General features: G+C 39.7%; 1 protein-coding gene across 1 annotated transcript in view; it reads left to right on the forward strand.

The window, feature by feature from the left end:
- DNAH5 (dynein axonemal heavy chain 5) overlaps window positions 1–14,625 on the forward strand; it is a 320,870-nt gene that overhangs the window by 200,256 nt on the left and 105,989 nt on the right. The window contains exons 53-55 of the mRNA XM_069556071.1: window positions 3,794–3,924; window positions 8,395–8,548; window positions 9,575–9,842. Of these exons, the coding sequence (XP_069412172.1) occupies window positions 3,794–3,924; window positions 8,395–8,548; window positions 9,575–9,842 (553 nt within the window). The remainder of the gene's footprint in view (window positions 1–3,793; window positions 3,925–8,394; window positions 8,549–9,574; window positions 9,843–14,625) is intronic.

Below are 14,625 nucleotides of genomic sequence, written 5' to 3' on the forward strand. Positions count from 1 at the left end.
TCTCTAGGGAATCTTCCCAACCCAGGAACTGAACCCAGGTCTCCCGCTTTGCAGGCAGATTCCTTACTGTCTGAGCCACCAGGGAAGCCCAGAGATGATGCATTTCTTCACTTTGTTTGGGTATTACATTCAAGGCATGTGTGCCGCAGCCCAGGTCCTTGACTGTGTTTTCCCCTCACTCTCAGCCTCTAGTGTGCCTCCTCTGGGATTAGCCAAAAAATCTGTGATTGGAGTTTTTGAGCTAACATATCTTATTTCTCACGGTTTTCTGGGCCAACTCTCTCACCTACACTCTCGTTTTCTGTGTACTGTTATATCCAAACTCTGTCATGTGAGTGTGAGCCTTGAAATACGTAACTTAGCTATAAAGCATGATAGGAGCCAAGAGACAGGATTGAAGATGAAAACTGCAGCGAAACAGGGTGTGGTCTGAAACCAAGTGTGTGTCTTAGTTCCTTTCTTTATTAAGATGATGGTTTTTGATTGAAACCAAGAATATTTCTGCAAAATGTCTTTTGCCTCTTTGATTAAAGTTCAATTGGTGGTGTGTATGGTTTGTCATATCCCTTGTGGGTGGTGTTTGATTTGGGGTGTAATTCAGAGAAATCAATTGCCTGATTCCAGAGGATCTTATCAGTGCTACATTCCCAGCAGGTGTTTTGTTGTGTAGAATTCATCTGCTTGTATTTGACTTTTCTACCAGATGGTAAGCTCTATGAGGGCGGATACCCAATTTATTCACTTCAGTATTCACAGGATGGAGTACTGCTGAGACAGGCACCCTTGTGGTGCTTGATAAATAGGTTGAGAGTTGAACCAAGTCCCCAGTATGGCCCTAAACATCCTATCTTCCAACATTTCCATAGCTGGCATTGAAGTTCTCACCCTGATGAGGACCCCTCAGGCATTTTGCTGATTCTGAGACTTCGTGTATCCCATTCCTTCTTCTTCAAATTTAGCCCAACTCCTGCCCAGTGTGTCACCTTCTTTGCATGATAAACTTCTAATTATCGTTCAAGATCTTGAGCAAATTCCCAGCTCTACGTCTAAGATGGCTTCTCAAGCAGTGTTGTTTCCTTTGCATTTTTTTCCTCCCGTTTGTATCATTCCTGCCCACCCCAGCATTCACCGCAGTGCTTTATTGCATGTTTCTATTAATAGGTTTATCTCCTCTACTAGAGAATGAGCACCTGCAAGGCAGGATGGGCATTAATAAGTTTTAAAATATTTGCTACAGAAATTAAAAAATGAATATCTCTATCTCACAGTCTGAGATAGTAAGACAAGATAGCCCCATATGAAGTTCTCACTTCACTGTTTTCCCTTATAATTTCTGTTTTCAACTAGACTTTGAGATTACCTTTAAAATATTCCATTTGTTTGTTCATGTATATATTCACTTGTCAAATGTGTTTTAAGGGCTTCTCATATGCTAGAAGGGGCTTCCCAGGTGGCGTGCAATGATGGAGAATCCACCTGCCAGTGCAGGAGATGTAGGAGACATGCATTCGATCCCTGGGTTGGGAAGATCCCCTAGAGTAAGAAATGAAAACCAACTCCAGTATTCTTGCTTGGAAAATTCCATGGACAGAGGGGCCTGGTAGTCTACAGTCCATGGCGTTGCAAAGAGTTGAACATGACTAAGACACTGAGCAAGTACGCACATAGTGCTAGAAGATGGGAATGGAAATTTTTAGTTTCAGACCTAAGCCCAGTTGCAGGAAAAGTTATTGGGATGAAAGTTTCCAATACCTACTGAATAATAATTATTTAAACCCTTAATATATTCACCAGCATCAACTAAAGGAAACGGTTATTGAAAAAGTCATGTATTTTGGAAAAGTTAACCAAGAAAAGACATAGAAGATTCTGGGTGGCTGCAGTAACTTCTTGCCTGCTTTATCTATGCCTCTTGAAGTAACACCAGGGAAAGAATATGAATAGACACAGGGGAAATGCCAAGAATTCTTGCCTGCACTGCTCCTCCTCTGCCTGTAACAACTTAAGAGGGAATCACACGGAGAAGATGAGTAGGAGGCTGGAAGAGCAAGGTTCTACTAGATTTGGTGGAACTAGGTTCTCAGGTCCACAATGGGAAAATGGTCTTCATTTCATCAGGCTCACACTAAATTGGGAGTATAATCCAAAAGCAAGAGTAGTCCCAACAGGAATAGAGTATAGAGCCTGCCAGTGGAGGGAGTCCTGAAAAGGATGTTTAACAAAACCCTATTAGAATGCAGAAAGGTCAGGCTATGCCAGAAAACTTCCAACAGTAACAGAGAAGTGACCCCTTTTTGAGAAGTGAAAGTGAAGTCCCCTTCTTAGCTCGCATATAATTCTTGATCATTAGTTTAGGAAAAGTTGATAATACAGCAATACTGCAGGCTCAAACTGCAGTTAGGAGGGAGAGATAGTCATCACATGGAGTGAAAAATGCATCTGGGACAATTCGACAGTAATCCCCTCTAGGTGGGGCTGGAGACCTGATGGTGAAAGTAATTCACTGAATACTGATAAAACCAAAAAATCACAGACTTTTACCAAAAGAGTGACTTGAATGATGAGAAACTACTGATTGGCAGAGAGTGGACTTCTGGTCTACCCATAATCACTTAGCTACCTTAGGTATCACTGTCTTTGCCAAATAATGAGTGTTTACATTTATTCCTTTCAAATTCCATCATTTATACCATATTTTGGAAAAATTTGCCTTCTATTTAAACTACATTAGTTTTCAAATATGGGGGATATTCTAATTAATTGTGTGTTGTGTATTCCAAGGATGCACATTGTTTAGAAATTTTCTGTTCTCTTTCCTGTCCTCCTAAATCAGATTGGCAAACTAAAAGGAAACCTCAAAGTCCCCTTTATTTCTTTCCTTGAAAACCCAGAGCAAGACACAGTCTGGGCTCTGCCTACTGTTCTGTACTGCTCTCCTCCGAGTTTCCTAAAAGGTATACCTTCTTGCTTTCTACTGTTCTATTTCAGAAATGCTTTCATTTGTCCAACCAGTGTATCTTTCCATTCTGATCCTAAGACACCTACACCTTCTAAAATGCTTAAACAGGCATATTTCATTTTATTGCCCATCACTTAAATGCACTTAGCAGATAGTGCAGTTTTTACAATTGAAGGTTTGTGGTCACCCTTTGCCAAGCAAATCTGTTGGTGTCATTTTTCCTGCAGCATGGACTTACTTCATTTCACTGTGTCAAGTTTTGGTAATTCTCATAATATTTCAAACCTTCTACCAGCAAAAAGGTGATCATTCACTGAAGGCTCAGAAGATGGTTAACATTTTTTAGCAATAAAATATATTTCAGTTACGGTGTGTGCTTCCAGGGGCTTCCCTGGTGGTTCAGATGGTAAAGCGTCTGCCTGCAATGCGGGAGACCTGGGTTCGATTCCTGGGTCGGGAAGATCCCCTGGAGAAGGAAATGGCAATCCACTCCAGCATTCTTGCCTGGAAAATCCCATGGATGGAGGAATCTGATAGGCTACAGTCCATGGGATCGCAAAGAGTTGGACATGACTGAGTGACTTCACTTACGGTATGTGCAGGTTTTTTAGATGTAATGCTATTGCACAGTTAATGGTAGAGTGTAAACATAACTTTCATTTGTATTGGGAAATAAAAAGAATGTGTAACTTGCTTTATTGCAGTATTTGCTTTATTATGGTTGCATGGGCTTGAACCTGCAGGATCTCCTAGGTATGCCTGTATTGAATAAACAGGAAAAAAGTGGAATATTGCACATTGAATGAGGTGTACTTTTTCTTTTCTATATTCTAGATCTCACGTGTCATTCGTACTCCCCGGGGAAATGCCCTCCTGGTTGGGGTGGGCGGATCAGGGAAGCAGAGCTTAACAAGGTTGGCTTCATTCATCGCCGGCTACACTTCCTTCCAGATCACTCTGACGAGGTAACACGCCTTCACTTTAATTAACCTGAAATGGATTTTGATAAATGGTTCTTAGAAGCCACTTGGAGTTAAGAATGCATTTATCTTAATGTAAAGGAACCAGAATAGGTTCCTTTCTTGAATGTTGACTTATTATTGTTTTCCTTCAACCTCTGTCATAGACCATGAAAATTTCACATGAATAATTTGCTTTAGAAACATTTCAGCCTCTCATTTCATCAATAGATGCCTCTTGGTTTTCATGTTATGTTTGATATGAGTATTATGTGTATTCCTTTAGTGCATTTTAGAAGAAATTCATCCATTCTAAATGTTAATTTAGGGCTTCCACATGGCTCAGCAGTAAAGAATCTGCTGCCAATTCAAGAGATGCTAGATATACAGGTCCGATCCCTGGGTCAGGAAGATACCCTGGAGGAGAAGATAGCAACCCACTCCAGTATTCTTGCCTGGAAACTTCCATGGACAGAGGGGCCTGACTCTTTGTGACCCTCTATAGTCCATGGGTCACAAAGAGTTGGACACGACTTAAGCAACTGAGCATGCAGGCAAAAAAATGTTAATTTGGATTTCAAGAATAGTAAACTGTTGGTAAACTGGGAAAATAGATTAAAAGTTTGTTGATTTAGTTATTCACGTGTTTAAAAGTATTCATTGAACACCAACTATGTGTCAGGCACTGGCTCATTGCTGGGGTACACGATAAGCAAGGTAAGCCTGACCTGTGTCATCACGGAGTTTATAGCAGTTAAACAGGGACAACTGAGCAACTCATTCAGTAAGATGTGATACGTAGGTTTTATCTCCATTAAGGAAATAAGTGCAGACTAGAGTCTACTGAAATGTGAGGGAAGGACTGCTAACCTACTTTAGGGGATGGTCAAAAAGGCTTCCTGGAGAAAGAGATGTTTCAACTGAGATCTGAATGAGTAAGAATTATCTCAGAGAAAAGGAACAGTAGAGAATGTTCCGGGCAAAGGGATCAGCACATGTAAAGTTACATTTGAGACCCTGGAAGCTGTTGTATATGGCTGGTATATAACTTAAGGTGGAAAGTGGGAAAGGAAGGAAAATGCAAGTCTTTGGAGGTGTCATAAGGAATTTGGACTTCATCCTAGTGGCTCAGATGGTAAAGAATCTGCCTGCAATATGGGAGTGAGTGAGTGAGTGAAGTTGCTCAGTCGTGTCTGACTCTTTGCGACCCCATGGACTATAGCCCACCAGGCTCTTCCATCCATGGAATTTTCTAGGCAAGAGTACTGGAGTGAGTTGCCATCAGTCCCTGGGTTGGGAAGATTCCCCTGGAGAAGGGAACTGGCTTACCCACTCCAGTATTCTGGCCTGGAGAATTCCATGGACTGTATAGTCCATCAGGTCACAAAGAGTTGGACGTGACAGCCACTTTCACTTCATCGTAGCACTGGAAAACCATTCGCGAGTCTCCACTAGGGGAGGTGTGTCAGATTTGCACGTGGAGAAGATGGACAGAAGGAATGAAACTGAAAGGTTAGAAGGCTAACTCAGAGATCTAGGCAAGAGATGGTGGTGTCCAGAGCGGAAGCAGTGAGAGTGAAGTATAGAGGGCAGATTCAAGAGATCCTCAAGAAACTGGCAGTTTTGAAATTGGTGCATCTTGGTTCTAGCTTGGGAAACTGGATAGTTTGTGCTGCTACTCATCAAAGTAGGGACCCCCAGAAGAGTTGTCCTCAGATACGTGTGTGCAGTGCAGGGACAATTCGGAAGTGAAAATGGAAGATAAAGAGAGGCCGAACAGAGCTTCAGGATGAACCAAGATAAGCTGAGAAGCAAGAGGTCCGTTTGGAAAGTTTATTTGGGCAGAAAATTATTAGAAGTTAATTTCTAGGTGGGAGTCTTGCCTGTCGGGTGTTGACTAAATGTTGGTTTGGTGCTGTGATCTCTGAGATGGAGGCTCATCGCCACTTGCTGCGACAAAGGTTAGAAATGATTAAACACTGGGTTTGGAGAGCCAGATACTCAGATTCTTGTTGTTACACCTTTTATTTGGTCTAAATTACTGAATTCTGCTTGGAGAATCAATCTAAAATGTTTTTTTCCCAAGTACTAAAACAGAGAGAAATAATTTTAGTTACATTGCATATAATTCATCTGGTTTGTGGATAGAAGCAACATTAGATGAAAGATAACCTGTTCAGAAAAGGGATTGAACTCAGATTTTTGTTCTCATGTTTTGTATAAAACTTACAGTTTTCAAAGTACTTTTACATGCACATGCTAATATGATCTTCGAAAGAACTTTGTGGCTTTGTGGGTTGGCAGAATATTTTATAGCTGAGGCTCAGAAAGGCTATGATTTGCATGAAAACCCAGATAAGCCTGGGAATTGACCACAGTGCTTCTGGTTTCTGGTCTGCCATGACTGATGACACTGCTGGCTCAGAAAAAATGCCTTTCGGCTTCTCTCTCTGCGATAAATTAGTTCCTCTGTGTGTTGTGCTGGGGGATGCTCCTGTGCTGAGAAGGAGGATGGTCAGGGCCTTCTCTGGCTTCTCAAAACCTTGCAGAGACCATCCTACTACGTTAGCCTTTACATAGCCATGTGGTCAAGGCTCAGGCAATTAACAGACTCTCCTTTGGAAGCACAGCTATTTGTTAGATGACTCAGGTCATGTTATTTGAAGCAGTGGGGTCCTTGAGATCTAGGAGACTGGGCTGAAAGTTTTCTCCATATCTCAAGAAGATACTTTCTTTTGTTCTCCCTACCTATCTCTCTTTTTTTCTCTCTCTCTCTTCCATTTCCTCCCTCGCTCCCTCCCATTTCTTCCCTCGCTCTCTCCTGCCTCTTTCTTTCTTTCTTCCTCAGGGGACTGTGTCTTCGAACATTTTTTCTCACCTTTCAGATCTTATTTATCTAGAAGTCTTCATGAAATATTGCTGCATGAGCACTATTTACAATAGCCAAGACATGGATGCAACCTAGCTGTCCATGGACAAGTGAATGAATAAAGAAGTTGTGGTACATATACATAACAGAATGTTACTCAGTCATAAAAAGGAATGAATTTGAGTCAGTTCTAGTGAGGTGGATGAACCTAGAGCCTGTTACACAGAGTGAAGTAAGAAAGAGAAAAACAAATATTGTATATTAATGCGTATGTATGGAATCTAGACAAACGGTACCGATGAATCTATTTTCAGGGCAGCAGTGGAGATGTAGACAGAGAGCAGACTTATGGACACAGTGGGGGAAGGAGAGGGGGGAATGAATTGAGAGAGGAGCTCTGAAATATACACATTCAGTTCAGTTCAGTCCAGTTGCTCAGTCGTGTCCGACTCTTTGCGACTACATCACCATATGTGAAATAGATAGCCAGTGGGGGTTTGCTGGACGACACAGGGAGGTCAACCTGGTTATTCTGTAACAACTTAGCTGCATAGGGGGTGGGATGGGGTGGGAGGTGGGAGAGAGGTTCAAGAGGGAGGGGACATATGTATACCTATGACTGGTTCAAGTTGGCAGAGACCAACACAATATTGTAAAACAAGGATCCTCCAGTTAAAAACAAATAAAATTTTGCTGCATGGTAGTGGTGCTTCTGGTTCCAGAGTTTAGGTTTTAAATGTTGAAAAAGCACAGAGCATAGAAGTTAAATATTTTGTAGCTTTTTAAAAATCAGAAGGCCATTGGCTCTTGTGCCTTGAATTCTGAGTTTATCTAATGACAAAAACTTCAGATGCTAATTTACTGAATCAGAGTGTCCAGGATAAGAATACCTTAATTTTCCCTTTTGGCAGTCATGGGCTCCTCTATATTGAGACCTCTCTCACATTTCATGATTGCAAGTTGACTTTCACTAAAGGATTGTTTTAGACATGAGATAAGAGTTAGAGTGGGATATTTAATAATGTTTCCAAAGATTCTACTGCAGTGCATTGACTCCTCAGAAAATTATTTCACGTAAAATACAAAGATACAATGAAAATAGTTCTGTTGGGGGATTAGGAGGGCCCCATTTATAACAGGGTGTCTCCCTCATGCCATATAATGAAGACTTGAAATTCTTTAGTTTAGTTTAATTCAGTTTATGAGATAGCTTCTAAAATATCAGTTGCAGATGGGTGCTTAGTAAATATTCCAGCTTGGCTTTTTCATTATCTTTACCAACAAATATTTTCAAAATGAGACATGTATACTCATTTTGATGGCATTTAGTTGTGCTAAAAATCACACTTTTGTTTCAGGTTGGTTTTTCACTCTAGATTTTTTTTTTGTCTGTAATATTATGTTTTATAAAATGTGGAGTTTTAAAAATTATTTTCATTTTTGCAAGTAAATACAGTGAACCAGTAACAGTTGCCTACAACAAAATATCTACCTGATAGCATAATATCAGCATTTTTTGGTTAACCAAATGGCATAAAACATTGTTACAAGGATCTTTCCTTCCCAAGAACACATTTTAACTAGTGGCACAACGACACTCTTTCTAGATCCTACAACACGTCAAATCTGATGGAAGACCTGAAGACATTGTATAAAACAGCTGGTCAGCAAGGCAAAGGCATCACTTTTATTTTCACAGACAATGAAATTAAAGATGAGTCATTTTTGGAATATATGAATAATGTTTTATCATCGGGTGAGGTAGGAGCTTATTCTTTTCTTAAATTGGGGTATAATTGCTTTGCAGTGTGGCATTGGTTTCTGTTGTACAGCGAAGTGAATTAACTGTATGTATATGCCCTCCCCCTGGACCTCCCTCCCACAGTACCCCGATCTCACCTCTCTAGGTCATCACAGAACACTGAGCTGAGCTCCCTGGGCTCTACGGCAGGTTCCCACTAGCTCGCTATTGTATACAAAGTAGTGTGTATATGTCAGTCCCGACCTCCCAGTGCATTCCACCCCCCCCCCCTTGCATCCCTGTATCAGCAGGCCCATTCTTTTCATGTCTGGTCTCTGTTCCTGTCCTGCAAATAGGTTCATCTGTACCATTTTTCTAGATTCCACATATTTGTGTTAATATACGATATTTGTTTTTCTCTTCCTGACTTCACTCTGTATGACAGACTCGAGGTCCATCCACATCTTTGCAGATGACTCAGTTTCGTTCCTTTTATGGTTGAGTAACATACCATTGTGGATATGTACCACATACGTGTTTCACCTCTTCAGAATCCCTCCAGAGTTAGGAGGATTCCCTTCTGTATTTCTCTCTGTTAAGTACTGAATCAGTACTATTTTTGGTATTAGGTGATTGGTTTGAAGAATGGCTTTTTCTGTTGGGTTTCTGAGGAATAAAACTCCCAATCAAAATGTTGAAGATGTTAATGGAAGCTCCGAGAGAGATGGAAAAACAGAAGGTTGCAAGGAAAGCTGGTTGGATTTTTGATATGTCCATTCACTCCCTTGAACCAATATAATATTGTAAAGTAATTAGCCTCCAATTAAAATAAATAAATTTAAATTAAAAAAAAGGCCTGTGACTTTAAAACAGAACAATTTATGTGTATTAAAATGTGGTCTATCTTATTGTGAGGACTTTGGTTGATTTTCTAAGCATGAGTTTAAGGACACAAATGAAGAAAATACATTGTATATATCAGGCTATAAATTCTGATTTGTTTTTATATGGCTGTATTGAATTTGATGTCTGCACTTTTCTCGAAGGTCTCCAACCTCTTTGCTCGTGATGAAATTGATGAAATTAATAGTGATCTCATATCAGTCATGAGAAAAGAGTATCCTAGGCGCCCTCCTACGAATGAAAACCTGTATGACTACTTCATGAGCCGGGTCCGACAGAACCTTCACATTGTTCTCTGCTTTTCGCCGGTGGGGGAGAAATTTCGAAATCGAGCTCTGAAGTTTCCTGCCCTTATTTCAGGATGCACAATTGACTGGTTCAGCCGATGGCCCAAGGATGCCTTAGTTGCTGGTTAGTATGGGGGAGATTTTTTATATCAGAATTTCTGGTTTATTGTGTGTGTGTGTGTGTGTGTGTATGTATTTATATTCTGTGCCATCCACTGGATTGAGCCAAAAGTTTTGTCCAGGGTTTGAGGATTTTTGCAAGACTTTACTCTTTCTCATTTGGCAGCTAATTTTTTTTTCCCAGAGTGTGGTTATCAGCGAATGACATCTTCAGTCTGAAACCCCCTGGGTTAATTTACAATGATTCTAGTGTTTTCAGCGTGTTTTAAAGCTTTGTCTCAGTTGGTCCCCAGGCAGGTCCTGGGACATCACAGGAGGACACTGAGGTTTTAATCTCTCTAATAGCATTTGTGTTCTTTTTTAAGTGGGTTGGTCAACCTCAGAGTAGTTTAAGCCAAGTAATTCCTTCTTGTGGCTGCAGGGCTGGAAATCAAAGAGGAAAACGTTATCATCCATCCTTTGATGGTTTCTGGGCCTGAAAAAGGATTGTTCAACAGAGACTTTCATGATTGGAGCCCTTGCTGCTTCTGCTTCTGTTTAATCCTCCATCCTGTGGAACATGAATGCTTCTCTTATTCTGTAAATGCAATTGAACGTGAAAGTTGTATAGGAGATGTTAGAGAGCGTTTCTTCAGTTTATGTTTTTTTCAGCTTTTGGTGAGAAAGTGTCTGTAGCTATTTTAAAAGATGGAGATAGTTAAGCCTCACCTCTGACCTATTGTATCAAGACTTCAGGGGAACCCTGATTCAGGGCAGTCGTTCTCAGAGTTTTTGCCTGATTGTTATGCTTTCATAATAATTAAGAAGAGGCTTATTTTCCAGTAAAACATGGCAGGTAGTCCTAATAGATAAAACAGTGAGAAGCAGGGGGGAGGAAGGATTCTGAAGCCTCATCCTTTCATGGCCCTGTCACCTGCTTCGGCCATACCTCCCTCCCTAGCTCTGCGGTTTCCAGTGGGAGAATGACTGATTCACTGTCTCCCACTCATTATACATGGAAAACTGGGGACAGTGGGGCTGAAGGAATTAGCAGAGGTGCAAGAAACCAATAGCTATAGCCAATATATATGTATAGTATATATACAGCAGTGTTGATGGTTTAGTAGCTAAGTCATGTCCAACTGTTTTGTGACCCCCTGGACTGTAGCCCACCAGGCTCCTCTGTCCGTGGATTTCCCAGGCAAGAATACTGGAGAGGGTGCCATTTCCTTCTCCAGGGGAGCTTCCCAACCCAGAGATCGAACCTGAGTCTGCTGCATTGCGGGTGGATTCTTTTACTACTGACAGTTTATTCTTAGCACTCCACTCTCAATAGTAACGGTTTTCTGATCTGTGTCTTTTAAACATAGAATATTTTAATATGTTTGAAATACTGATGTACAGTGTTCCCTCTAATAAGATTTGAGAAAGTGCCCATGATTAAAAAATTTAAAATCCTATTTAAATGTCAATACAACTAAGGATAAAACTTTAAAATTCTTTGAGGTAAGATATAAATGCAGAGCACAAAACCTCAGTATTTAAGAGCTACATTCAAGTATACTGTGAAATATGATAATTGGTATGCAAGTGCTTTGTAGACTATCATGTAAGGTATTATTACTAATGATAAAAATAACAATTTCAGGTGACAGACACCATAATGTACTATAATTAGGATGATGTCATTTAAATTATGAGCCCTTCCTAGCAAGTCTTTATTTTCAGTTATCCCTTCTATCGTAAGACATAGGTGCTTCCTTTGTTGATTTCTCACAATCTGCCCCATTCTTTTAAATCTCTTTGCATCAACCTAAGCCAAGATTCCATGGAGGGCAGGGAAACTTTTTGTTTCTATGTCCTCAGCTCCTAGCCAGTGTCCTGACTTTCAGGCATCACCTATTTGTTCATTTATTCAGAACATGTTTATTGAGCTTCACTAGCCATTTATGGAGCCAGGCATATTGGAGGGCAAGGCAGACTCATTTCTTCCCTCCAGCTCTCTTTCCTGGCAAGCTCATCCACAGTCTCCCGTGTAATAGGCCCCATCAATTTTTTTTTATCTCTGGTATCCTATGTCCTCTGGCTTGAAATCTGTGCACTCAACTGCCTGCTTGACACAGTCTTGTCGATGTTTCCCAGGTTGCTTAAACCCCAAATGTCCAAAACTGAACTGAGCCTCTTCAGGTCAGTCTCTCTCAGGGAGTGGCGCAGTTGTCCATGAAACTCGACAATCTGAGAGCTCTTTGTCTTTAACACCTTTCTTCAACTCTGAAGTCTGCTCCATCACTAAGTTATGCCAACTTTATCTGCTAAATACGGTGGAATCTATCCAACTCTCCCTTTCAGTGGCACCCTGGGCCAAGCTATCATTGTAACTCACCTGGAAAACTCGAATAGCTTTCTAATCATCTCTCCTCCTCTCTCACCTGTCTTTCATCCATCTCACATTGCAGAACAGTGACGAAAACATAAACCTGATCACATTGCTTTCTAATTAAAACCTTCCACTGCCCTCAGGAAAAAAGCACAGTCTCTAGCGTGGCCTTCGAGGCTGGGAAGAACTGGTTCTGTCTGCCTTCCCATCCTTAACTGAGGTCACTCTTTCCTCCTGCTCCGTTCTTTTTTTTTTTTTTTTAATTTTTTTAAATTATTTCTTTATTTTTTACTTTACAGTATTGTATTGGTTTTGCCTTCCTGATTCTCGAATGTGGCCTTTTTCTTCCCACCCAACACCCTCTTTCTCCCATTCTCCCTGAGTGCTCCTCCCTTAAATGATGAAGATCACAATGATTATTTTGGGATAAGAACACTTAACGTAAGATCTGTCCTCTTAGCAAGACCCTAACTGTATACAGTACAATATGGTTAACTCTAGGCACAGTGGCACACAGGGGATCTGTAAGACTCAGTCATTTTGTATACTGAAACTTTGTGCCTTTTGTCTAACACGTCCCCACTTCCCTCCCCTGGCCCCTGGCAGCCCCCAGTCTACTCTCTGCTTCAATGATTGACTCTGTTAGATTCCTTATGTGAGTGACATCATGTAGTTTTTGTTCTTGTGGTGTGGCTTATGCATCACTCAGCATAATGCCTTCCAGGTTCATCCATGGTGTTGCACATGGCAGAATTTCCTTCTCTTTTTTTAAAAAAAGGCTGAATAACATTCCATTGTATGTAACTGTCACATTTTCTTTATCCATTCAACCATGGATGGCACTTGAGCTGTTTCCATGTCTTGGCTATTGTGAATAAGGCTACAGTGAATATGGAAGCACAGATGTCTGTTCAGGATCTTGATTTTAACTTCTTTGGATATATAACCAGAAGTGGGATTGTTGGATCATATGGTAGTTTTATTTTGAATTTTTTTGGGAAATGTCCTGTTTTGCATAGTGGTTGTATCAATTTACATTCCCACCAATAGTGTACAAGGGTTCTCATTTCTCTACATCCTGGCAAATACTTATATATATATATCTTTTCCTGATCATATATACCTTAACAAGTATGACGTTATATCTTATTGTGGTTTACTTCTAATTTTTATTTTTTATTGAAGTATAATTGATTTACAATGCTGTGTTAGTTTCAGGTGTACAACAAAATGATTCAGTTGTATATAAATGTATATATTGTTTTTTAGATTCTTTTCACATGTGAGTTATTACAAAATATTGATTGTAATTCCCTGTGTCATACAGTAGGCCCTTGTTAATCTATGTTATATGTAGTAGTGTGTTTAGTGAGTGAGTGAACGATAGTCACTCAGTCATGTCAAACTCTGCGACCCCACGGGCTGTAGACTGCCAGGCTCCTCTGTCCATGGAATTCTCCAGGCAAGAATACTGGAGTGGGTTGCCATTTTCTTCTTCAGGTGTATGTGTTATTGCCAAATTCCCAATTTTTCTTTCCCTACCACCTTTCCCCTTTGGTAACTATACGTTTGTTTTTCTATGTGTTTGAGTCTATTTCTGCTTTGTAAATAAGTTCATTTGTATAATTTTTTTTTTTTAGATTCCACATATAAGTGATAACATAGGATATTTGTCTTTGTCTGACTTACTGCACTATTGTATTAATATTCTTGGCACCCTTGTTGAAAATCCCATGACTGTATATGTGTGGGTTTATCTCCGGGCTCTCTATTCTGTCCTGTTGATCTACATGCCTGTATTTATCATGCTGTTTTAAGTTTTGTAGGTTGGTTATACATTTTGAAATAGGAAGTGATTCTGATTTGTTCTTGCTCAAAGTTGCTTTGGCTATTGGGAGTCTTCTGTGGTTTCATAAGAATTTTAGCATTAATTTTTCTTTAATTTCTTTATAAAATGTAATTGGAATTTTGATAGTGGTTTCATAAAATCTGTAAATTACTTTGGGTACTATAGACATTTTAACAATATTAATCCTTCCAAGTTGTGAACATATAATGTGTTTCTATATATTTATATGTACTGTAATTTTTTCATTAGTGTTTTATAGTTCTCAATACAAGGCTTTCACACTATTGGTGAAGTTTATTTTTAAGTATTTTATTTTCTGGTGCTATTATGAATGGTATTATTTTCTTATTTTTTTGGATAGTTTATTCTTATTGTTTAGAGTATTTTTCTAATTTAAAGATACTCAGAATAAGCCAAGTATCTTCCTCTTTATCTCACACATACCATAAATACAAGATTTTATAGTAATTATATTGCTTCTGAAAAAATGAAATTCTTTATATGCATGAATTTAAATGGACTGAATCTTTAGATGAAACATTTAAAGAAAAATATGCTTTATCTTACCCTATAAAATCCTTG

Source organism: Ovis canadensis, chromosome 16 (genome assembly GCF_042477335.2).
Source record: "Ovis canadensis isolate MfBH-ARS-UI-01 breed Bighorn chromosome 16, ARS-UI_OviCan_v2, whole genome shotgun sequence".
Taxonomy (NCBI): domain Eukaryota; kingdom Metazoa; phylum Chordata; class Mammalia; order Artiodactyla; family Bovidae; genus Ovis; species Ovis canadensis.